General features: G+C 47.9%; 1 protein-coding gene across 5 annotated transcripts in view; it reads left to right on the top strand.

Moving 5' to 3' along the window:
* The window catches only part of IQSEC2 (IQ motif and Sec7 domain ArfGEF 2), a 78794-nt gene that overhangs the window by 9758 nt on the left and 43042 nt on the right, over positions 1-25994 (top strand). For 4 of the 5 annotated variants that reach the window (XM_072744414.1, XM_072744410.1, XM_072744413.1 and 1 more), the window contains exon 2: positions 16107-16136. The exons of the other annotated variant lie outside the window; for it this stretch is intronic. In XM_072744414.1, the coding sequence (XP_072600515.1) occupies positions 16107-16136 (30 nt within the window). The remainder of the gene's footprint in view (positions 1-16106; positions 16137-25994) is intronic. 5 annotated transcript variants of the gene reach the window in all.

Raw genomic sequence — 25994 nt, 5'->3', positions numbered from 1 at the left:
AGGCTGAGGCCCAGAGAGAGAGAACCTGTATGATGCTGCTCAATGTCGAAGCAGAAGAGCTCTGATTAGAAGAGTCACTCTAATGTTAATGCCAGGGTTCAAAGGACCATTCCTTAAATGTGCTGTTTTATGCCTTGAAATCCTGTGAAGGTTGAAGGGCTCATTATTGTTGTGTCCTACAGAGGAGGAAGCCGGGTCTTTGAGACAAACCCTCTGTCTGCCATTGAAGCAAGAGACCCTCTGCTCTGTCTGGCTCAGCCCCACAGAAATCAGATCTCAGATTCACAGTGAGGGAGTAGACCCAGATTTCCCTTTTTCCGCCCAACCCACCTTTTCTCCTGCTGCTTTCTGCCTTCTAGGTCCTCATTTAATGTAAGCGAGGCAGCTCAGAGGCAGATTTTGGCCTGAGAGCCCTGCCTGTCATGCCCCTTTTTTCTGTTTTCATGGAGGAGGACAGGCTTGTCTGTCATCACCTGTGTGTGCCCATTGCTTAGGGCAGAGCCTCTCCAGCCTGGATGACTTTGTTTTGAGGCTCCATGGCATGATACACAAAGAACGAGCTTTGGAGACAGACAGATTAAGTTTGTTTCTCTTTTGTTTTGTTTTGAGTATAGTGGATACACAATATTACATTCATTTCAGGTATAGGACATAGTGATTCCACAAGTTTATACATTATGCTGTGCTCCCCACAAGTGTAGCTACCAGTAGAGAGCTCTAGGTTTGAATCTCGGCTTGCTCCAACCCACTGGAGGACCTCAGCTATGTCATCTTGTCTTCTCTGAGCTTTAGTTTCCTTGTCTGGAAGATGGCTGGACAATGCCCATCTTTCAGGATTAACCTAGATCATTTGAATGGCATTCACTGATATATGTAGGTGCTTCCTAGGCATTTCCAAGGGCAGAAAACTAATGAAATAATCCAAGATCATGCCAAAGCACATGCCCTTATACCTCATTTTTTTTTTGTATTTTTAAAAAAAATTTATTCATTTGAGAGAGAGAGAACAGTGGGGGAGGGGGTGGAGAAGGAGAAGCAGACTCCCTGCTGAGCAGGGAGCCCAATGTGGGACTCAATCCCAGGACCCCAGGATCATGATCTGAGCTAAGGGCAGATGCCCAACTGACTGAGCCACCCAGGCACCCCTCTTACACTTCATTTCTATAATCATGATATTACCTGAGATTCTTTAGTTTTTATTTTATTTTTTTAAAGATTTTATGTATTTCTTCCTAAGAGACACAGAGAGAGAAGCAGAGACATAGGCAGAGGGAGAAGCAGGCTCCTCACAGGGAGCCTGATGTGGGACTCGATCCCAGGATCCCGAGATCACTACCTGAGCCAAAGGCAGATGCTCAACGGCTGAGCCATCCAGGTGCCCATCTTTAGTTTTTAATAGGAGCTAACTCATCCAAATATCTGGATAGCATATCATTTAAAGTAGGACAACTTAAAGTTTAAAAACCAAACCAAACCCGTCATTTCCTTCTCCCTCATGAAATCTCCCCTGGACAGCAATTTGCAGAATTCCATGCCCAGAGAATGGGTGTATTTCCTCCTTCCTAATATGAGGCTGTCATGGCTCATTGTATCTCACCCCTCTTCCCTGGCTACTGATTAATTTGAAGTACAGCTTGAGCATCTTTGTTGATCTCTTTTTCTGAGCTTATTTTCTAGTTCAATTTCTTATTCTTTCTTTGTGTTATTGAAGTAAGCCACCTCAAATCCTTTGTGACTCAGGCAGGTATAAATAACTAACGGGTGTAAACAGTAGAATGAGTGGAAGGCTGGAGAGGCTGGATGGGTGATGGTGGGGCTAAAAGGGGACCGGAAGGCGGTGCTGGTTGGGGTAGCTGAGAAGGCATTCCCATGGACAACTGTGGCATCAGGAGGAATGGAAGTGTTATTGGGGGAGGGCATCGGCCCCTCACTCACCTGTTTCATTCCTGCTTTAAAAGGAAGCCTGTAGGGCGCCTGGGTGGCTCAGTCCATTAGAGGTTAGATGGCTGCCTTCAGCTCAGGTAATGATCCCAGGGTCCTGGGATGGAGCCCTATATTGGGCCCTCTGCTCAGTGGGGAGTCTGCTTCACCCTCTCCCCCTGCCCATCCCCCCTGCTTGTGATCTCTCTCTCTCTCTCAAATAAATAAAAATCTTTTAAAAATATAAAAATAAAAAGAAGCCTACATTGAAGAACAGGACCTTATATCACATAGAATCATACCTTCCCTCTTTTATACATACTGTGTGGGGAAACTGAGGTCCAAAGAAAGAGGAGGGACTCATTCTTTAAATTAAAGCGGTTACATGTGCATACTGTCAAAAAGGCAAACAGTGGCACCTGGCTGGCTCAGGCGATAGAGCCTGTGACTCCTGATCTCTGGGTTGGAGTTGTGGATTTGAGCCCCATGTTGGGTGGAGAGATTACTTAAAAACAAAATCTTTAAAAAAAACACAAAAAACGGCAAAGAGTACACAGACACGTGTATAGTAAAAAGCAATGTCTCCCTCTTCTCCCCTTCCAGCCCCCAGAGGTTACTGCTTTTACCATTTAGGTTTTCTGGTGGTGGTTTCATCTAAGTCATGTGCTTTGATGGTTATTTCTTCATTTATCAACTTGAAACATTATCTACTGACTTCTTTCTCCTCCGACAAATGAGGATTTAACTTATTTATGACACATCTTTCCCCCTCACAGATTGTGATAGTTAACATTACTACTTTGGTTCCTCTGTTAGTTACCTTTGTAACTTTATTAAGCACTGTTTTATTTTTATTTCTTTTAATATTTTATTTATTTTTTCATGAGAGACACACAGAGAGAGGCAGAGACAGAGGCAGAGGAAGAAGCAGGCTCCTCGGGAAGGCTGATGTGGGACTCAATCCCCGGACCCTGGGATCATGACCTGAGCCAAAGGTAGACACTCAACCACTGAGCCATCCAGGTGCCCCTATTAAGCACTGTTTTAAACTACAGTTTCTGAGTCCATCCATTTTCTACAGTATCTCTTCACCACTGGGTCTGTAAGGCAGTTATTAGGGCCCCATCCTTCCCTCTATCTCTCCACCCTTGCACCTCCCACATTCTGTGCTCGACACTTTTGCATTCCACAAGGTTGATTGCAGTTGCATCCTGTAATAATTAGGCCTCCGGTGCTTTATCAAGACACATCGATTTTAAAAGTCAACCACCCGTCACCCAGTTACCCCATGGGCACCCCTCACCCAGTAAGGAGGGCACTTGATGGGATGAGCACTGGGTGTTATACTATATGTTGGCAAATCGAACTTCAATAAAAACAAATAAAAACAAACAAATAAAAGTGGACCACCAATATACTCTGTTTATGTGATTATGACTATAATTGCAGCTCAGTTTCCAGGATCCACAGTTACGACCTCTGTCCTCATAGGAAGATGTGCCTCGCATCAAGAGCAAATGAATTTTCCTTTCTTACTCTCTATGGCATGGCTCAAAATCATGCCACCTTTTACTTTGTTTTATATTTGAGCCTAGGACTTTCTCCCTCGTTTGTTTGCTTGCTTGCTTACTTATTTAGTTATCACTGTATGAAGCTCCTTGAAACTGCAGGATAATCATAGCACACCTTCTGGGGACAGTTTACCTGGAGTTTTCTTAGAAGAAGGATTTTTTGGTAAACGTCACACTGAAGTATAATATGGATACAGAAAAGTGCTCATATCACAAATGAACAGCTGGGGCAATTTTTGCAAGCCAACCATACCCATGTCACTAGCACTCAGTTCAAGGTCTGTTTTCCATTCACCTGGCCTGGTACTCAGTGAGTGTTCAATCCAGTGCCTTTTATCTCTTCTTACATAATTTCCTTGGTAGTTTCCTCCTCTTCATTTTCTCTGTTTCCTCTTTCTGGAATGTCTGCTAGTTAGATGTTGAACTTCCAGGATTGATCCTCCAGGCTGCCTATCTTTTCTCTCATACTTTCCATTTTATTGTTTACGAATGAGTTCATAGAAAGCCTGATTGATATGTTTATATATCCAGGCTGTCTTGTCCACTTGCCAGCTTTATTTCAGGTGAGCCTCCAGAGAGCTGGCTGTTATCATGGGTGGCCCCCTAAATGCCAGAATGTAAAGCACTTCATTCTGGAGACACCAGCATGCCACTGGGTGCCCTAATTCACCCTAGATAGTTTAATTCCTTTAGCTAGAAGCTCTCTGACATTTTGCCTAGGGGCACATGCCAGGCAGCTTGTATTCTGGATTTGGGAGTTAGGGGAGCAGGGGAGGATTTCATGTACTTATTTTCAGTTTATCCCCCTGTTTTCAGATCCTGATCATCCCTGTCCTTCCTTGTATCTACCATCTCCAAGTCTGGAGTCTCTCTGGGCCTCTGCTGGCCCGATTGGCTCCCACCCTGGCTGCCACCCCCTGAATGGTGTCCCTGGCTCTCCTTCAAATATGAACACTCTTCTCTTTGTTTTTAGCTTCCAGAACTTCATTTAAATCTCTCATCCGTTGATATTGCTTTCTTCCATCCTCTTCACTGTTATGACTTCATATCTTGTTTTGTTTTTCACATTCATTTTAGTGGGCTCCTGGGAGTGCAGCCCAGCCTCCTTTGCTTAGGCAGGGGGAGCAGGTAGGCCAGACCAGGGCCCCTAGCGCACAGGAGGGGCTTTGAGGCTGAGTGAGGCTACTGCAACAGCGAGCTGCTCTAGGCTGCTCCCCACTTCCACCCACTCTCCTTCCCATCATGACTGATCCTCCATCCCTTTGCCTCTAGCAGAGGGAGGCAGGAAGGGAGGGCTGGAGAGAGCCAGTTCCATTTTACTTTTCTCTCTCTCTCTCTTCCCCTTCTTTTTCTTTTTTTTTTTTTTTTCTTTATTTTGTCCTAATGCTGAGCTGATCTGGACTGTAATACCTGTGCCTAATCCCACCTTCCCTGTTTGGTGCCCTCCCTCTGACCTAGAATGATTGTTTCTTCCAGAAGTACTTCCCTGAATGTTTATGGTTGAGGGTGGGTGCCGGGCCTGGGCTGCACCATGTATAGGGGAGATGGGGGCCAGGTGAGGGAGAGAGGCCAAGCTCACAGGCTGGTATGGGAGATGAAGTGCCACTTAGCTCTGGCATGACAGAAGGAAGCCACAGCTGTAGCAGTTAAAAGCGTTGGTTTTAGAGTCAGACCAACCAGACCTGAATCTCAGCCCCACCACTTATTAGCTGCATAACTCTAGGCAAATCACATGGCTGTCCTGAGCCTGAGTTTTCACATCTGTACGATGGGAAGAATAACCATCTTACCCAGCTGTCAAGAACACAGTGCAAGCCCCGAACCCATCATAGGTACTTAATAAATAGTCACTTTATTCTTTTTGGATTATTAGAAGGCAGAATATGCTTAAGACCAAATAAAGCCTGCTTGACAGGAAGGAGCCTGGGGTCAGGGAAGGCAGCATCTGACCTTATCAGCCCCGGGGCTGAGCTCCCTAAGGGCTCCCCAGAAATTACAGGACAATAGTCTGTTGCCTGGCATTCAAGGCTCTTCGTTGTAGTCTCTGCCTATCTTCTTTTTTAAATAATAATGTAAAGTGGCACTGCCTATTTCCTGAGAAAAGAAATTGAAAAGTGATAGCCAAATATTTCCTTTGAAGTATGCAGCCGTCTTCATCATCATCCTCAGCATCCTAGAACTTACTCCACAAATAGTGCTCATCAAGGACCATAGGAAGAGTGATCACCAACAAAAGGATAATCAGCAACCGAAATTATCATGGCCTTCGTTTTACATCTCTGCCACCATCTTGGCCTTTGATTGCTGAAAGTGGTTTCATTATCCAACAAGCTTTTTGATTTGTCCAGTGACTCATCTAGTGGTTCTCTCTTATTAACCTTTATAAGATTTTCTTGCATGTCACCAATCATCAAATCTTCCTGACTTCTCTAACCACCTATGTGTCATTTCTAGGTCCGATTCTTGGCTCAGATGGGTCCCTGTGGCAGGAGTCTTCTCCTCCTGAATTATCTTTCAAGAGTTGTTGTTGTTTTTTTTTAAGATTTAAAAAAAAAATTTTATTCGAGTTCAATTTACCAACATTTAGCATAACATCCAGTGCTCATCCGCCAAGTGCCCCCCTCAGTGCCCATCACCCAGTCACCCCAACCCCCCGCCCACCTCCCTTTCCACTACCCCTTGTTCATTTCCCAGAGTTAGGTATCTCTCATGTTTTGTCACCCTCACTGATATTTTCACTCATTTTCTCTCCTTTCCCTTTATTCCCTTTCACTAATTTTTATATTCCCCAAATGAATGAGACCATATAATGTTTGTCCTTTTCCGATTGACTTATTTCACTCAGCATAGATTTTATTTATTTATTCATGACAGAGAGAGAGAAAGAGAGAGAGAGAGAGAGAGAGAGAGAGAGAGAGAAAGGCAGGTAAAGACACAGGCAGAGGAAGAAGCAGGCTCCATGCAGGGAGCCTGACGTGGGACTCGATCCTGGGTCTCCAGGATTACAACCTGGGCTGAAGACGGCGCTAAACTGCTGGGCCACCAGGGCTGCCCTCTTTCAAGAGGTTTTTACAGTCACTTTTCACATTGTCACGATTTAGGTGGCTCTTGAACTTAGGAGGCGTCTTTTGCCTTTTCCTCAGGGCTTTTCCATTCCTTGGCCATTGCAAGTAAGTCTTTATATCACTTTTGGTCTAGGAAAGCTCTTGAATGCTCCTTTTGGAAAGGCCAGGGCTCCATTCATCTTTCTAGCCATGCTCTTCCTTTCCTGACCAGTATTCAAGTTGTATTGAACTGTGTCATGTTCCCTAAACAAAGTGGACTTCTTTGTGCTCCCATACCCATATTCTGGCTATTTTATTAGCCAAGAACATCTTTTTACTCCTAAGGAGCAGATAGCTACTGAACTGTAGAAGAACATCTTCTCTGTATGTCGCACTGTTCCAGGTACATGGCAACACTGAACAAAGCAGACAAAATCTCTGCCTTGTGAAGCTGATATTCTAGTGTGTGGATATCTGGGGGTGGGCAGGCAGGGGCAGAAAAGAAACAAGAGGATGCAGAATCTGTCCTATAGTGTTAAGTGCTATGGTGAAAAATCAAGCTGGACAGGAGTATGGGGAGTAGAGAAGGCCCCGTTGACTCCACCATAGTCAGTATTTGCACAATTATTTTTTTTAATTTATGATAGTCAGAGAGAGAGAGAGAGAGAGAGAGGCAGAGACATAGGCAGAGGGAGAAGCAGGCTCCATGCACCGGGAGCCCGACGTGGGATTCGATCCCGGGTCTCCAGGATCGCGCCCTGGGCCAAAGGCAGGCGCTAAACCGCTGCACCACCCAGGGATCCCTATTTGCACAATTATTATTAAGCAGCCTTTCCTCACTGAAGCATTTTCCAATATTTTGCACATTATTTATGACTATAATCCTTCCAGAAGCTCTGTTGGGTTAATGCTATTGCTATTTACATTACATTGATGAGCAAACTGAACCTTACAGATATAATTCACATAGTTAAGAGGGGCAGAGCTGCAATTGAGGTCTAGGCCTGTCTGACCCAAAGCCTGTGCTTGTAACCACTAGGCTGTTCTGTCCCCAGCAAGCCTCACCACAACTCTCTGAAGTGGAAATTATTATACCTGTTTTATAGTTGGAGAAACTGAGGTTCAGGGAAAGGAATGGACTCATTTGTGATTGCACAGCAAATAAGTGGATTTGAACCTAGATCTGTCTTCCTCTTAGTGTTAGGCCTTTCTATAAACCCTGAGGCCTAAGGACCTATGGACTTGCCTGCCTCTACTTTTTCAGGGCCCAGGCAAGGTACCAGTTGAGGCTTTTGGCCCTCCCTGCTTCTCTTCCTACCTATGGTTCTTATAGAACCTTGGGATGAATATGGCTACTCCATATTCATGGAGTACATACACATCAAAGCCCTGCCCCATACAACTTCCCCTTGGTCACCTGTTGGGCCTAGCAGATGGACCTGGATGATAAGACCACACAATTCTTGCAAATAAGCTCAAGAGGTACAGGCAGGGGACTCTGGGGTTCTGGGTACCAGGAGTGCAGCCTAGAAGACAGAGGGCCAAAGATCCTGATGGCTGTATTCCCATGGCCCCACAGACCCTTTACCTCATGGAGAGAGGCATCTAAAGTTTGGGGTCCAATTTAGGGCCCTCTGTTTCCCAGCATGGCCAATGGTATTGTGATTTGTAATAAGCTAGACCCCAAAATCCCCCTTCTTTGGCTTCCCGAGCTAGGTCCTGCTTTTGCAGTGAGGGGATGGGTGGTATCCATGGGCCTGAGTCTTCAAGGCCTCTGAGCAGTAAAGAACAGACCCTTCCCAGCAAGCACGGCTGGACCTGCCCAGACTCTTAGGTCCCCCGTCACAGTATTTTCTCCATAGCACTTGCAGGACATTTACCTTCATTTCTTAGGAGCTTTTAAAAAATTAGACATTTAATGCATCCTTGCATTAGAAAATGAAGAAAAAACTCAGAAAAGTAGAGGCGAAAAACATTACCTGTAATTACAGCACACAAAGGCAGCCACTGCGAGCATTTGGTGTATTTCCCTTGTTCTTTTTTATTCTTTTCATGTAGTTGAAATGATATAGCACATACGATTTTTTTCTTGCTTCTTTTCACTTGAGCGTTTCCCCCACGTAATTGCATATTCTCCACGAGCATTATTTTTAACGGCAACTGATATACCATAATGTACTTAACCATCCTCCGAATGTAGGGCACAGAAGCTGGGCCCATTTTTTCCACAGTTTTAAATCAGGCTGCAGTGGGCATCCTTGCACATACAGCTCTAAAACTTACAGCATTTGGGGAACTGGCCTTGTAGAGGAACAACTGTCCTCAGCTTATTTCCCTTTCTAGATGTTCCCCGTGGCTGGGTCTGACACATTCTGGTAGTAATTCATTTGTTCATTCATTACATCACCACATAATGGCTCCATACCTCTGTGAGCCAGACCCTGAGATATAGGGGTACAGGTGTGACTAAGTCACAGCCCCAGACTGCCAGGGGCTCCCCCTCTGCAGGGAGAGTCAGGCACAGTAATGGACACTTTCAGAACAGTTTGATCAGGGCTGTGATGGAAGCAAGAAAAGGTTACTACAGGAGAACAGAGGAGGGCCTCCTCATCTAGCCTAGAAACATTAAGATAAGCTTTCTGGAGGAGGTCTTGCCTAAATGAGTCATGGAAAATGATTAGGAGTTGGCTGCAATAAAAAAAAGGGGGGGGGAACTTCCTGTTAAACATAATGAGTTGAATTAACTTATTTATCTCTGCTGCTTCCCCAAATCCAACTGAAATATGAGAATTCAGAGGCACTATGAACCACAGAAGGCAGGGTGAGGTATGGAATTGAAAACAGGGAGAATTTTAAAAGTCTGTTAACAGACCCTCTTGTCCCCTCCCTGGCCCCATCTAGTGAGGGGCCTCCTCCACCCCCAACCCCATCTCTGCAGATGGGGGTTGATTTTTTTGGAGAAATTGAAGTTAAGAGGCCCTGGGCTTGGGGATACCAGGCACAATAAAGGGTGGGATGGAATAGGGTTATAAGCAAAGGTTTCTGCATCCTAAAACAGTGGGACCCCAACCTCCTCCCACTTTCCTACTTCTAGGACACCAAAGTCAGGAGCATACAAGAGAGCAAAGTAGTCTTCTTTGAGGAAACTGAAAGGCTCTAGAGAAAGGCCTGCAAAAAATGACAAATGGGAGTCTTCCAACAAAAGAACAGGCTTCAGCCCAGCAACTGTAGTGAAGCCTACCACCTGGCAACCCTCATCTATATACAGAGCTTCCCATCTGCTTGTTAGTGTTAGGGAAACCAATCGCCAAGGATCACCAGCCAAGGACCCTTAAAATTGGTATATTTGATTTTATGTAAATTAAGCATTGGTACAACTGACATTTAACACACACACACACACACACACACACATCCCACTGGCAAGCCTTAGGTAGCTAGATATGATCAGATAGTACAAGGCTTTTTGAAGAAGATATCAACCTATAGAGTGACCAAAAAAGCAAGCAAACAAACAGTAAAGAAAGGAACTTGGAAGGAACAGATGTCAGGAGGGAGGAGAAGAACCTTGGGAAATTAAAGATAGGGTCAAAATAAAGATTTCAGCAGGAAGGATTAGAAAATAAAAGGAGAGAAAACATCCTAGGAAAGCAAAATAACAAGATGAAGAAATAGACAACAGAAGAGAAAAGATGAGAAAATTGGAGGATCAGTTGAGGAACTCCAACATCCAACCACAGGAATTCCAGAAATAGAGAGTGGCGGAAGCAGCACGAAAGAAGTAATCAAAGCCAAAATACAAGAACATGTCCCAGAACTGAAGGAATAAAAATCCCACTGAGTAACCAGCAAAATAAATGATAAAAAGACCCACACCAAGGTATGCCTGTGGAATTCCAGAATACCAGTGATAAAGAGAAGATCCTTAGGGGTTCCAGAAAACAAAAACATATCATACACAAAAAATCAAGAAAAAGAATGGCATTGGATTTCTCAACAGCAGCACTGGAAGCTAGGAGACAATAAATGTAGCAGTGTTCTAAAAATTCTGAGCAAACATAATTTCCAACCTGGAAGTCTATACTCAGTTGAATTATCAATCAAGGGGCAGCCCTGGTGGCGCAGCGGTTTAGGGCCGCCTGCAGCCCAGGGCATGATCCTGGAGACCCTGGATCCAGTCCCACGTTGGGCTCTCTGCATGGAGCCCGCTTCTCCCTCTGCCTGTGTCTCTGCCTCTCATTCTCTATCCGTGTCTCTATGAATAAATAAATAAAATCTTAAAAAAAAGAATTATCAATCAAGGCTGAAGACCTAATGAATACATTTTTCATAGATGCGGTCTGAAGATTTTATGTCCTAGGCCTTTTTGCTCAGAGTGCTGGAGAATGTGCTCCAGCAAAATGTAGACATAAAGTCAGAAAAAAGTCCAAGGGATCTAGGAAACAGATGAAAGGTGAAAGGAATCCCAGAGTGATGGGGCAGGGACAAGATCTTAGTGCAACCTTAGGTGGGTGTAGAGAGCGCCCAGCCTGAATTGCAGTAGGGACAATGTCTTGAAGGGAAAAAGAAGAAAATCTGAGGGATTGCCTGATGTGTCAAAACATGTTGAGAGAAGAAATGCGCTTCTGACAGAGTTTGGGGAGAACTGATCATTGTTCTGAAGAAAACTAAGCAAGCAAAGTCATCACCACCATCAACCCCAGGGAAAAGGAAAAGCAGTATGGGAAAGGAAATGTAGTTATAGCATATGATATGATTTATCCATTATTAGCATTGATGCAGTCATAGTAATGTCAGCTACCAGTACTGGGTATTGAGGTAGGTGTATGCACAGGTTCTTTAGAAATGATGAGGTAAATACCTGAACAAGCAGTTAAAAGAGTTGAAGTGGGTTTGTCTCAGAGAGTGGGGGTTGGGGGTGGGAAGGGGGTAGAGTGGAGAATCTGTTTTTTACAATCCTCACAGTCCTGCGTGACTTGAAAATCTACATACATGTATTACTTTGGCAAAAAAAAATGTAAAAGGACACACAAAAGAAGTTTCACAAGCAGATTAGCAATGTGAACATATACTTTAGAAATCTGAAAGTGAACTGAGAAAAAAATAACACTGATAAGGAGTTTCATTCTAAGATCCTTTGACAGTTTGACTTTTTCAGCTGTTTCACATATCACTTTAATACAATTAAAAATAATTTTAAAAGGGCACCTGGAGGGCTCAGTTGGTTAGGCGTCTGCCTTTGGCTCAGGTCATGATCCTGGGGTCCTGGGATGGAGTCCTGCATCGGGGCTCCCTGCTCAGCGGGAAGTCTGCTTCTCCCTCTACTCCTCCCCCCTGCTGTGTGTTCTCTCTCTCTCTCTCTCTCTCTCTCTCAAATAAATAAAGATCTTAAAAAAATAATTTAAAAGACCTAAAGAGGGGCAGGGAGTGTTCCAGGTAGCCAATACCAGATGCGTGAAAAAGAGATGGGAGGGCAGGGTGAGGTGGAGAGCCTTGGAGAGTTTGGGCAAGACAGGCAGGGAGGTCACTGGGAGGAGTTACTGATGCTTAAAGCAAGAGAACCACATCAACTGATATGTACTTTAGAGATGTTCCTTTAGCAGTGAGAAGGGAGTTCTCCAATGAAGAGACTTGCAGTTAGATCAGGCGATGTCTAGGAGAGAAGGTGCCTGGCTGCCCTAAGGCCGATTGTCAGTTTTTGGAGAGACCTGTGTGATACCTGGGCTAGGATACCCACCTCCTTGTCCTCAGGGCACTGCTGGAAGAAGCCCTGTTCATGGTTGTCCTTCAGGCTTCCTTAAAAAAAAATCTACCTCCATCAGTATCCAACCTCCTTTCTCTTGGACACACGAGTTTTTAGACATGTTACTCAACTCACATCCTGACTTGAGGACCAGTCTGTCTCTTTCAGGTAACTTTGCATTTCTCATTTCTGATATATTTTATGTTTGTTAGTTTAGCTCTCAGAGGACAGTCTTGTTTATCTAATTCCAGGTTCTTGGGGTGAGGCATCTTATTGTTTCCAGAGGTGCTGTTTATGGATGGCTGGGAAGACCTAAACCAGAGGCAGGGAACCAGTCAGGAGGCAAGGGCAGAAACCCCAATGTGGCATCTCAAGGGCTTACATTCTTTTCAGTTATTCTGCCCTGTTATCCCAATAGGTCCCCCAAAGGTTCAGGAACTTTCCATATTTTGCCATTTATTGTCTCATCTGCCAGACTGCTTCTTATACCTGGAAGCAGCAGTGTCAGAATCCTTGGTCAAGGGTGCCTGGCTGGCTTGGTTGGAAGAGCATGAGACTCTTGATCTCGGGGTTGTGAGTTCGAGCCCCATGTTGGATGTAGAGATTGCTTTAAAAAAATCCTCGGTCCGATTACATGGCCAAGTTTTGGGTTCAGAAAATATGGTCACTGTACTCATAGGCTTTGATGAATTACTATTTATTGAGGACCACTCCTGAGGATAGGAACTGGCCCTGTTAAACCTTTTGAGAACCCTGGAATCTTAAGTGGCCTGTCATCAGGAGAAGGCTGTGGGAGTAGCAAGACAGATTGATTTCTTCTCCTGACATGGATTGATAAAGGGAGGCCTTGTCCCCTGGGTCTTTGGGTCTCTATGTAATAGACAGCTGAACCAAATTGATACAAAAGAGAAACTTTGGCATTCCGAAGGAACAAAAAATTTCAGAGCCTGAAGGTTGTTGGGAACTCAACTTAACACAGCCCCATTGTTTATAGATGAGGAACCAAGGTCTAGCCAGAAGTGACTTATCCAAGTGTGTGCTATCTTTCAAAGAATAGTGGCTCAGCTTGGTGGAGTAAGAGGTAGACTGACCATTAGGCAGGTCATTAGCCCCAGGGAGGTATAGGAAAGAATAGCATTAATGGTCACTGTTATCTACATGTAATTCATAACATACTAAATGTGTAAGGAGCCGGAAACCTCCGAGGTGGGAAGCACCCCTACCTTGAATGTTGCATGATGCCAAACACTCTCAAACTGGTAAGAATTAGTCCACGGTGAGGAGAACTGGTTAATACATCTGCATCATGGCTTGGAGCTCTTTCACTCCCCTGAAGTGCCACCTTGAGGACTGTAACACATCACATAGAAATGCTTTTGGAGCAGAAGTACATGTGTGATAACCCCTCAGAAGAAAGAGCCCTAGAGAGGAAGAGTCTGTCTTGGCATCAGGGAAATAGGACAAGGGATCTCACCTTAATGGTGTGCATGTGCTCAGCATCAAGCCACTGGTACAGTGGAGTATGGTGATAAGAGCACAAGCTTTGGGCTTTATGCCAAGCTCCCCTACTTGTATGATGTGTGGCAAATCATTTCAACCTCTCTGAGTCTCAGTTTAATCATCTAGAAATTGGATGAACAGTTTTCACATTGCAGGATCAAAGTAGATAACGTAGGGAAAGAGCCCAACATGGTGCCTGGTACATAGCAGGTGCTCAGCGATTATTCACATGATGATGGGGATGATTATATATGTTGCTTATGCTCTAAAGCAGATTGGGGTAGGGGGCCAGTCCATGAGCTCTTGGAAGGTTCATATTTCCAGGTCTGGGTTTGGTATACAGTAGACCTATTTAGTGTGTGCCGGGGCTCAGGGGTGGGGTGCCTGCCTGGAGCAGAGGCTTAGTGTTAGGGAGAGAGGCTGAGGGGCTTGGCCTTGATTCTGTTGGCAGTTGGGGGATCATTGAAGTCAGACCCCTCTGACCTGGTACCTGTGACTAATTGAGCCAGGCCTTAGAAGCAATCTTGCTGATTCGGAGTGAGATGGAAGGTTTTAATAAATGTGAAAACGTGCTCTGTGGCCCTAGTCCTCTGTCCCTTTAGGGGGCCGTGAAGGCTAAAGGTTAGTGCCACTGTCCTTGGCTGAACACACGTGCCATGTGCCAGGCAGAAAGTGTGCTAGGCCAAGCCTCATAGCCACCTGATGAGGGGAGGGATCCTCCCCTCACCCCCATTTTCCAAGTGAGAAAGCCAAGGCTTGGCATAGGGGAGTGCCTTCCCCAGGATCATGTGGCTAGTAAGTAGCAGAACTGGGAGTGCTCTGTTAGAGCTCCGGTGCCCTGATGCGTGCCTGCCCTACCTCTCTGTGAGGGCTCCATTCACTCTTTTTGTTTGTTTGTTTGTTTTTTATTGGAGTTCAATAACACCCAGTACTCATGCCACCAGGCTCCATTCACTCTTTTTTTTTTTTAATTTATGATAGTCACAGAGAGAGAGAGAGAGAGAGAGAGGCAGAGACACAGGCAGAGGGAGAAGCAGGCTCCATGCAACGGGAGCCCGATGTGGGATTTGATCCCGGTTCTCCAGGATCGCTCTCCAGGATCCCGCCCTGGGCCAAAGGCAGGCGCTAAACCGATGCGCCACCCAGGGATCCCATTCACTCTTATAGCAAATACTCTCTTCTGAGGTCCACCTCCTCTCCCCATGCACCCCTGTCTCATTTTGCATGCAGCAGAGATAATGCTCCTCTCACTGATCTTGAGTCTTGGTTCTCTTACCTGAGGACAGAGCCTGTGATGTGTTATCTCTCTCTTCTCTGCAGGGAAAATGTGGCGGGGGTGGGGCTGGGGGGGGTGGCGGGTGGGGAGTGTGGGGAGGGGTGGGGGGACTCTAAAGGAGGAGGAAGAAGACAAAGGAGATGAGAAAGGCTGCTTCCCACACTTTGCCAATTCTTCCAAGTTCCTGGGTCCTGTCTCCCCTTTCCCACCCTGGAGACCCCAGTGCCACGATCCCAGTCCTCCCTGCCCCTCACCACACCCCCTCCCCAGGAGAAGCAGCCAGAGGGGTGTGCTGCAGATTTCACTCATTCCCTCAGCTCCCTCAGAGCTGTCCTGCACCCCACTCTCTCCTCTCTGCCCTTCTTTCACCTCTGAGAGGGCCTCACGATGAAGAAGGCAGGCCAGCGTAGTAGAAAGGAGCCCAGCAGCTGACTCACTTACCCCCTCAGCTTCATTCCCTTCATCTAGAAAATAAGCAGGTTGAACTAGGCAATTGGCAAAGCCTTTTCTATGTTGTTAATAATACCTGGCATTTGTCTGCTGGGTTCCAGAGGGCTTAATCATCCCAACAGTCCTGCCCAGATTGGCCTTATGTTCCAGGTGGGGAGAGGGAGACTGAGGCTTAGGTCCTGAGAGGGGAAATGGCTTGCCTGGGTCACAGGGCTGGTCTGTGGCAGAACTAATATCCAGGGCTAGGTCTCTCTGCGTTTAAAGTGGGGGGCTCTGCCTTGGCCCACAGCTGTGGGCTGCCTCTTAGCCACTTCGATTTGGGCCTCACTTCTCACTCTGACCCACCAGAGCCCTCATGGTTGGTTCCAGGAACCTCTCCAACCTCACCCACACCCACTCCTCCCCTGGTTCAGTCCACCCCCACCATACTATCTTCCTCCCGGTCCCAACAACTTTCCCATTGGCTCTCCTCTGCATGAAATACCCTCCCCTTCCTTTTCATGGCATGTGTTAGGCCACAAGGCCATTGCATAGGGCACCAGGAGAAGAACAGAGAGCGTGTACTGATCATTGGGGTTTTTTTTTTTCTGCTTCCCTTTCAGATCTGATGGTGAGAATTCCAGGACAGTCAGGTCAGTACCCTCTTTCTGTAGTAGCAGTGGGGAGATGGGACAGGGACTGGGGTGGGCCCTTTGGTTTGTTACTTGGGGATCTGTGGGCAGGGGCCGGTGGGGGGGGTCGACCCCAGGGGTTTTGTCCCATTGGTACTAGGAGTGGGTATGGAGCAGAGTGGGAGGGCTAAGGTGAGTGTAGCAGGCGTGGAAGGAGGCTGAAAACTGTTCCTCAGTCTTTCTGACCCTGGCTACTCTGGGCTGGGCTGAACCCCAGAAAGACTCATGATTGCTGCTCAAATGGGAAAGCTGACCTGCAGAGAGGTCAGCTCTGGACCTGGATCCTTCTCCACCTTCTCCTTTCTGGAGAAGAGGGCATGAGAGAAGCAGGGCTTCTTTGGTCTGGCATTGGTGCTCCACCCTGAACTGCACTAGCTAGCTCTGGTAGTGAGATCTGGGTGGACTTTTGACATGACACATTCTACACATTAGAAACATACATTATGGTGACAAGTGCACTTTTTTTTCCATGCTTGGTAAAAAATTACAAGCTTCAGTAAGTTTTCGTGGTGTGATCAATCTGCCACTCGAAGAGATGGGAATAAAACTGGGGTAAAGACAAGGGCTAGTTGTGCATTTCCCAGGCCTTAACCCATCAGAAGCTTCACGAAGTCACAAGTATCAAGGATAGGGTCTATGGGGGAATGATGGGGTACTCAGGATAGGGCCCATTAAGTGTTAGCATCCAGATCAGGGGCAATGCAGTGGGCCTCTGAGATAAGATAAGATGGGCCCAGGCAACAGAGGCATGGGATGGGTACACTGAATTCCAGCCAGGACTACACAGTTCTTAATGAGCACACACAGTGCCTTTGTGAAGGGTGGGATCCACTGAGTGGACCAGTTGAAGGCATGTTCCCTTTCTCCAGGGCTACTGCGGCCTCTCACCGGGGTTCCCAGCTCAGTGAGCAGAGCACAGGTTGCATTTCAGCCCGCCTCCCCCCCCCCCCCCCCCCCCCCCCGCTGTTTGTGGCCTCTTGGCCATGAACCCTTGTGCAGAGCACAGCTTGTCCAACCATATGCAGCCGCCCAGGTCCTGCCATTGGGCAGTGGATGTGGGAAGCGAGGCAGAGGATCCCAGCATATAGCCAGAAGCACATAGTGAGACACAGCATGTTCTAGTATCCCAGGCAGGAGCTGTGGGAAGATCACACTGATGCCCCGGGTCTGGGGTATAGGCTGTGGCCAGCAGGAGAGCAGGGGACTGTGTTAGGTGCAGTCAGGCCCAGCGTCTAGGCAAGGAGTACATGACAAGATGCAATTAGTCCCAGCACGCAGCCAAGGAGGACAGCATGGGCACAGCCTGTCCTAGCATTTAGGAAGGCACTACTAGTCTAGCAAAGGATATGGATCCCACTGTCCCACTACGGGTTTGGAGAGAGGCAACTTAACATGGCTCTGAGCACAGGTTCCCAGGCCTCCCCCCTGATATCCCTGCTGCTTGTCGAGGAACCTGATCAAAGGCATCTCTAGCTCCCAGCTCTCCCCAGCAGGAGAGTTCCTGGGACATGCAGCTCAGGGTGTTTACTGATGATCATAATCATAAGTCACGATGGCATACACTAGGCCTTTACAACTTATAAAAGTTGTCAGGGACTTTCTTTTGTTTGATCCTCCCAGCAACACTGTAGGTGGAGCCCGAGCTGGCCTTATCATCACTGTTTTACAGTTAAAGAAATTGAAGCTTGGGCTAGTTATGGGTTTTGCCTACAGCCACACAGCTAATAGATGGCTGGGCTGGAATTCAAACCAAGGTCTGCCTGGCACCAAGCCCAGAGCCCTTCCCACGTTGCCACTGTGGGAGCTCTTGACAGCCTGGCAGATAATAATAATCGTCCTCCTCATCATCTAATATTAGTAATAATAGTAGTTATCCTTTGCTCCTCACATATTAAGAACTCTGAGCATGATCTTATTTAATGCTCACAATGGCCCTGTTAGATGTGGGTTGGGATCCCAGATTTATGGATGAGGACAATGAGGTACCCCAGAGGGTCAGCCCTTGCCCAAGGAAAGAACATCAATAGGTCAGGGCAGCGTCACTCTGACTCATGCCTTGTGCTGTCTGGTTGCAGAGCCAGCATTGATTTTACTGAGCCATACTTCCCAACACCTGTCCCAGTTCCACAGTCCAGGAGGCCGTGGGGGGAGGGTGTCTTGAGGACTCAGCAATTGAGAAGCAAGGGTCACACTTGGGCTGTGGAAGGGTCCTAACACATAGCACTTGTGGGGCAAGAGCTAGCAAATGGGGTGGGAAGACAAACTTGGAACCAGGACTGGGTGGAGACGTGTGAAGGTGCTCCCGGACCGGACCACACACATAAATGTTTGAGCTCACTTCAGTTAGGGGTTAGGGAGATCTTTGTGGAGAAGGCATAATCTGATCCAGGCTGTGGAAGACTGTCATGCAGACTTTACAAGGCAGTGAGGGCATGGGGGCAGGGTCCACATCCCTGGAAGTGGAACCAGCATGCATCAGAAGTGAGGATGGGATGAGAGTGGGTGCATTCTGTTGGGCTCCAACGGATCAGGGCAGGAAAAGAGCTATTGCTAAAGTTCAGAACATGGATCGGGGCTGGGTCAGAGACCTTCTGTCCTCAACAGGAGCCAGGGAAGGCCAGAGGAGAGAGACTGGGCTCTGCCGCATAGCAAAGGCAGCATCTGGGTTGGGGCACAGGACGCCATTTATGGCTAGGTCACTTTCTCGTTATGCGACTTTGGACAAATCTGCTCATCCCTTGGAGCTCCAAGTGTCCTCATCTAATAAACTGTGTGTGTGTGTGTGTGTGTGTGTTTGTGTGTGTGTGTAGAAGGGAACGGTGGATAGAAGAAACACCAAGGAGAGAGGCTAGGCCTTGGCTGTTGTGGCAGCCAAGCAGCAAGGAGGGAGCAGGGTGGGTAGATTGCAAACCACTGAGGCCTGAGGGCTTCTAAGTATGGGGTGCCAGAGAAAGTGTGGAGTCTAATTAGAGCTGAACAGCTGGTGTTGTGCGAGGGCTGTGGGCAGAGGAAGGTGCCTGGACTTCCTGTGGATTTGTGAGAAGCTGTCGGGCCTATAGGCATTTGAAACCAAGGTCCACAGAGGGCATGAGGATGGCTCAAATTCACAAAGCTACCTGGTCAGTAGAGCCTGCTTCCTCACTGTGTGCTCTCTGCAGTCACTGAACTTCTCAGATTATTGGTTTCCTCATCCGTGAGTGGGGACAACAGTTTGGACTCCTCTGGGTTAGATGAGAGAAATGAAAGTAAAGCAGTGTCCAGCATAAAATAGTGCTCAGTACATCCTAATGCCCTCAGCCTTCGGCCGCCCCCAATCCATTGTCTTTCACTGGATAGCCAAGCTTGAAAAATGTGGAGATGTGCCTGAGAGGCAGGAGGGACTGCTACCTCTGCCACCAGAAACCCAGGGATCTCAGGTTTGGAGGCACTGCCATGGTTGGGAGGGTCAGGCTGGAACTAGGGGGCCTGGGGGACCAGCCTGGGGTTGCCAGGCATGCAAGGATGAGAGCCACGGAGGTGGCCTGTTGCTAGGGAAGGAGGGAGGAGGTGGGGGAGCCACTGACACCCGCAGAGCCCAGGAGGTCCCCATGGCAACAGGAGCCGCTGCCTTCTGAGGAGAAGTGGGAGGAGGAACCACTGCTGGCTCTGTTCCCAGAGGAGGCCTCCCACTCTGGGCCCCAGTGCCCCCATATGTCCAACTGGAGTTTGGTTTGATCACCTCTAAGATTCTTCTTTGTTTTGACCTCCTGGCAATCTGGGGTGGCTGAGACCTCACAGACCTTCCAAGGCTCCCCAGTCCACATGTCGATGACACTGCCAGTCCCAGGAGGCAACCCAGCTGTGTCCAAGTCTTCCCTCCCATGCTGCCTACCGTTCAGCAGAGCCTAGTTTCCTGTCCTGCCCAGCTCTCTGTTCTCACCACTTCCTGTGCCTGCCACCTTGTCACTTTCAGGTCAGCTGAAGTCTTTCTGGCTTTGGGGGGCCCAACCCCAGTCCTGCTCATTCTGGGAAGCCTTGCCTGGCTGCCCTAAGCCCACCCCGGCTGCTTCCTCCCTCCTGGGATGCTCTGGCCCCCCAAACGTCAGGTCAAGAGCTCCTCCTTGCTGCCTCTCCATATTCACTGCTGCCATTTATCTGGCAGCTTCTTCTTTTTTAAAATATTTTATTTATTTATTCATGAGACACACACACACACACACACACACACACACACACACACACACACACAGAGGGGGGGGGCAGAGACACAGGCAGAGGGAGAAGCCGGCTCCATGCAGGGAGCCTGACATGGGACTTGATCCCGATCCTGGTCTCCAGGATCACGCCCTGGGCTGAAGGCGGTGCTAAACCACTGAGCCACCTGGGCTGCCCTATCTGGCAGCTTCTAAGGATGGGGCTCCACACAGGATGCCTGACAGGCTCAGATCTTTACAGTAAAATCTACGGGGTCATATCATGAATCTCCATTTTACAGACAAGTCACTGCTCTGTGAGCTTCTGTGACCTGTCTGAGGTTCCCTGGGTAGTGTGTGGTGGAGCCAGGCTTGAACTTGGCTCTGTGTGATTGCTGCTACCCCAGGGCTGGTGAGGCGGGTGTTTGCAGCAGCAGCACTTACAGAGTGTTAGCTAGAGCTTTTGCATGCCAGGCACCATGCTGGGCACTTTACCTATACTCTCTCATTTCATCTCCATAATAACGCTATCGGGTATATGTTCTTGTCATTTTACCAGCAAGGAAACTAACCTTAGCTGAAATTATTTCCCTGGTAGTAGAACAAGGATAGGGATTCAGACCATCAGAGTTGCCATCACCACAGCAACTCTCCAGCAGCACATAGAGCATTCCCTGTGTACTGGACCTGTGTTGGGTGGTCTGTTGGGGGTGGGAGGGCAAAAGCGAGGTGCCAACACAAACGAGCCAGCTCTGGCAAGCCTATATGGGAGTGTGCTAAAGAGGAGAAACCAGTTGTAAGGACAAGAGTCTGGAGTGGGAGAGCTGGAGTGACAGTGGGATAGAGGAGGATGATGTGGGGGGAAACACGGGGGAGTTGGATAGTTTTCCCAAAGGAGGCACCATTTCAGGAAGCTCACGAGGGACAAGAAAGGGTAAGAGGGTCTTCCCTCCCCTTCCTGTTTGCACTCCCCAGCCTCTGCCTGGCCCAGCCCCAAGAAGCAGGTGACCCCTGAGCTGGTTGCATGCCTGGTTGGCACCAAAATAAACTTGCCTTCTCTCTCTTCCCCTCCCCTTGCCTCTGTCCCCTCTGTCCTGGCTTTAATTAGCAGCCCTGGGGATGAGTCACTTGGCAGCTGGGGAGGGAGGCTGCACAGAGCCCAGTCAAGCCTCGACTCCTGCCCCACGCCCTGTGGGCAATGCCACTGTGCTCATGCATGCGGGTGCCCTCCAGTGTGCCACCCAGTTTCATGTCCATGAGGGTGTGAAGAGCACCAGGGTGCTGGCATGCATCCATGTGTGTCTGGATGTCTGCAGAGAAGCAAATCTAGGCATCACCGCCTTTGTTTCTGCGTGCCACTGAATGTCAGTGTGTGTGAGTGTTGGGGCTATAATGTGTGTCTGTGGTAGCAAGTGGCAGAAAATGAGGGAGCATTTGAGTGAGCAAATACAAACACTGTATAATTGCATTCACCCCTCTCTACATAATGTTCTCTATGCAGTCTTGCTTATGCAAGCCCTGCACTTATATCCCCAATTTTCCCTTGTCTTAGTCTGGGTACATTTTATTGCAGGGAACAGAAACCCACTCAAACTTGCTCCAGAATAAAGGGGGAGAACTATTGTAAGGCTAAGGCTACATCTCACAGAATCTGAGAAATGAAATATATATATATATATAGCCAGGCCTCATACCAATTGGAAGCAGGACCAAGAAGTCAAGGACCAGGATTCTTTCTCTTCCCTCACCCCACCCCCCTCCGCCCTGCATCTTCCAGGCCCATGTCTTGTCTATGTATCTCATGGCTTGACTGGTCCCCCATCATCTCTTTGTCACTGCCTCGCGCCTCTGGACTAAGCCTCCTCTGCTTTCACACCTTTTGATGTGGCTGCCAACCCTGGAAGCTATGTGACCTTATAGCTTACGGGTCCATTCCATAGGACTACAGCATTTCTATCCAGCCTATGGTAACATAAGACAGCAAGGGGGGCTGTAGGTGGGAGTCAGTTCTCCTAGAAGTGGGTAAGGATAGAGAGGTCAGATACTTCCACGGTGAGCAGTTTTTATGAGTCCACAAGTGAAATCAGAGCCTGGGCACCTGGTGGGCGGGGTGGGGGCAGTCTGCTCAGAGCCCAGGGTTGTAAGGTTGCCCATCTATCAAGATTTTGATTATTTGCTCACCATGCTTTCAAGTTCTATGCCCTTGCCTCAGAACACCTTGTTTTATCGAAATAATTCCCCCTTTTAATGCCAGAACAGCTTTTATGTGCACCCGTGAATATTACCATTGCTATCCAGGTATGGTTATTGTCATAGCTCTGGAACAACTGGCACAGTGCTACTCATGGGACAGCTGTTACTGAGTTCTTGGTTGCTTTGAGAATTTGCACATTTTATTAGTGCAGTGACTGAATTTATAGTTATCTGCGATATATAATTACAGGCACACATTATCAATATTATCCGCTTGATGCTTGAGCTTACTTTTCCATTAATATAAACCCTTGCAGTTTTTACATTAATTACAGAGAGAATTAATGACTTCTTAGACAAGTTTTCATCTATGAGTAAAGAGTTTGGAACCAGCTGTGCCCATAATGACTACTCTCCAGACACAGGGGCAATGCCCACGGCTCTAACTTTGGCCATGGCCTCGCATCCTCTGGCTGAGACTTAGAGGCTGCCCACCACCTCCCCGGGGGCCTCCTGTTTCTGGCCTGGCACAGAGAAGGTGCTGTTGCTATTTTTAATAAGAATGGTCGCTTTTTCATTATCATTAAAGCTGTCTTCTACAGGTAAATGGTAAATGTGAGTGGGAGAGATCATCCCAGGATCAGAGCAGAGTCTCCTTCAACTTCTCCCCTCTGCCTCCTTATTTATTTATTTATTTATTTATTTATTTATTTATTTATTTATTTATTACTATTCCAAATATTAATAATTGCTTTAATTCACAAAATGTCTGCTGTGCAGGTACTGTTAGGGAGCATTTGGCACAGGTTCTCTCTAAGCCTCCTGGCCACCCTACCAAGTAGGAGTGATTGTGTATACTATACAGCTGGGGAAGCTGAAGCCCGGGGAAGTAAAGTGACTTGCCAGTCATCCATTCATCCATCCACCCACCTGTCCACTCACCCATCCATCCATTTGTCCACCTATCCACTCATTCATGCGAGGATGATTTATTGAGTACCTCCAGTGTTCTAGGCACTGTGCTAAATTAGATGCAGTTGATACAAATACAAATAATAGAGTCCTGCTCTGAGGAAGCCCACTGTCCAGTAGGGAAACAGACAAGGAGACAATTACCAGGAAGTGGAAGGCGGGAGCATCTCAGAAGTATACCCAACCCAGCCTGAGGGCCAGGGAGGCTTCTCTAAGCTGCCATCTAAGCTGAGACTTGGAGGATGAGTAGAAGTTAGCCGGGTGAGGAGTGGGGGTGGGGTGAGGTGTTTTGGGCAGAGCAGAAAATGTATGCCATGATGGTGGCGGCACGGTTGGCCCCTATATTTGGGAAGAATGGAAGCTCTTTTCTGCAAAAGGAATGGGGCTGTCATGAGAAATGGCGTGGAAACAGAGCAGAAGGTAAATTGGGAGGCTATAACTGGGACCCTGGTCAATTAGGCTCAGAGCTAAGGAGCTGCAGTCCCCTGGGGCAGTTTCCCTGCTTCCCGGACACCTGGTATACACACACACACACACACACACACACACACACACACCGCCTTTTGCCTGGGCAGCATCAGGCCACGATCCCAGTGGCCACAGTGCCCTCTAGTGTCCACCAGCCCATCTTGCAGCCTCTCCACCTCCAGGTGGATTGTCCACCAATCAACACCACTTACTGACCTGTGTGACTAGATGCCCTGTGCTGGTTGCAGGGGACACTGGGATAAATAAGACCCAGCCTCTATCCCCATAGGGCTCCTGGCCCAGAAGGAGCATCCGCATGTGGACAGAGGATGCTGAGACAAGTGCAGGGTGAGAAGGAAACAGGGAAGGGGTCAGGGCAGGTTCCCCAAGGGCACAACCTGTGGGCAGAGCAGGTATTTACCTATTTACCTATACACTGACCTGTGAAGAACAAGGGTGAGCTTGCAAGGTGGAGAGGTGGCAGTGGGAGGCCGGGGGGTGGTGGGGAATGGCTTCTTGAACAGAGGCAGAGTGAAGGCTTGGACAGCTGTGTGGCCAAGAATATAAGCACTTCTGTCTGGGTGGTGCACTGCTTGAAGATGGGAGTCGGGGGAAAGCTGAGACTAACCAGAGGGTGGGGGGTTAGGTGCCAGCTCAGAGAAGGTTCTAGGGTGCCTGCCCCTAGCTTATGGTTGGCACTTAGTGAATGGAATCATATAAGGAGCTCCCCTGCCCTTTGGGGATAAAATAAATAAAATAAGATTTTATTTACTCATTCATTAAAGACAGAGAGAGAGAGGCAGAGACATAGGCAGGCTCCCCATGGGGAGCCTGATGTGGGGCTAGATCCTGGACCCTGGGATCACACCCAGAGCTGAAGGCAAATGCTCAACTGCTGAGTCACCCAGGCATCCCCCCTTTGGGGATTTTAAACCCATCTGAGGATCTGATGAAGCTATGCTCCCCCCACCCCCAAACATGCTGTTACTCATTAATATTTTCCATATGACTTCAAGAACTTCAGAGATACTCCCCCCACTCCCACCCCCCAGTGCCTACCCATGAACCACAGGCTGCCAAACTACTCTTAGTATAAATACTGAAACTTTATCGTGGCCTCCAAGGCTCTGTGTGATTGGACACCTGCCTACATCTCCAGCCTGGCCTCTCTCCCCTTTGCTTTTTCCACTCAGCTGCGTTGGCCTCCTTGTAGTTCCTGGAAATACCACCTCAGGCCTTTTGTCGAGTTGTTTCCTCGGCCTGGAACATCCTCTCCTGCTACCTCCACTTTTTGTCCAGCTTAATTCCATTCGTTGGTGAATGTCTTCTCCTCTCTGATACAAGCTCTGTGAGATCAGGATGTTGGCTCCCCTCAGCCCCTGCCATATCAGGTCCCGGCCCAGTGCCTGGTCCATAGGATTTATTGAACAAGTGAGTGAAGGCCCTGCTGGTGCCCTATGGCTGGGTGAAGCTCCTCACCCTCAATTCCTTCTTCCTTTTGGCCCACTGGGTCATCACATGAGTCTACCCAACATGCTCAGATACATCTGATTTCCAAGAGTGGCTCAGAGACTTCTCCCCATCCCTGAAACAAACAGGCTTCCTGTGGGTCTCCCCTGTCTTCCTGGGGTAGGGGTCAGATTCTTTCAGGCTCAAGCTGATTTTTTGTCATATATGCACTTTTGTTTCATGGCACCCTTAGAAGAATCCATGAGGTAGAAATGGCTACTCCTCTCTCATAAATAAGGAGACTGACCCTCAGAGGGGTTATCCAGCTAGAAAGTGCTGAAGCTGGGACTTGCACTTGATCCACCAGGCACCCAGCTCTCTGCCTCGCCACAGAGGGGAAGGAGCCTACCCCAGGTCACACAGTATCAGCCTTCCTTAAGGCCAGGACTAGAATTTTTGTCTCTCAGCTCCTACCAGGCCAAGAGGCGGGTCTGGGCCAGAGGTGCAGCAATGAAGGCACAAGACACAGCTGCCGTAGGAGCTAGAAAAGCTGAAAGAAGAGAGA

The sequence above is a fragment of the Vulpes vulpes genome, chromosome X (genome assembly GCF_048418805.1).
Source record: "Vulpes vulpes isolate BD-2025 chromosome X, VulVul3, whole genome shotgun sequence".
Lineage (NCBI taxonomy): Eukaryota > Metazoa > Chordata > Mammalia > Carnivora > Canidae > Vulpes > Vulpes vulpes.
Note: the sequence above shows the minus strand (reverse complement) of the source record. Positions and strands in the feature narration are given on the sequence as shown.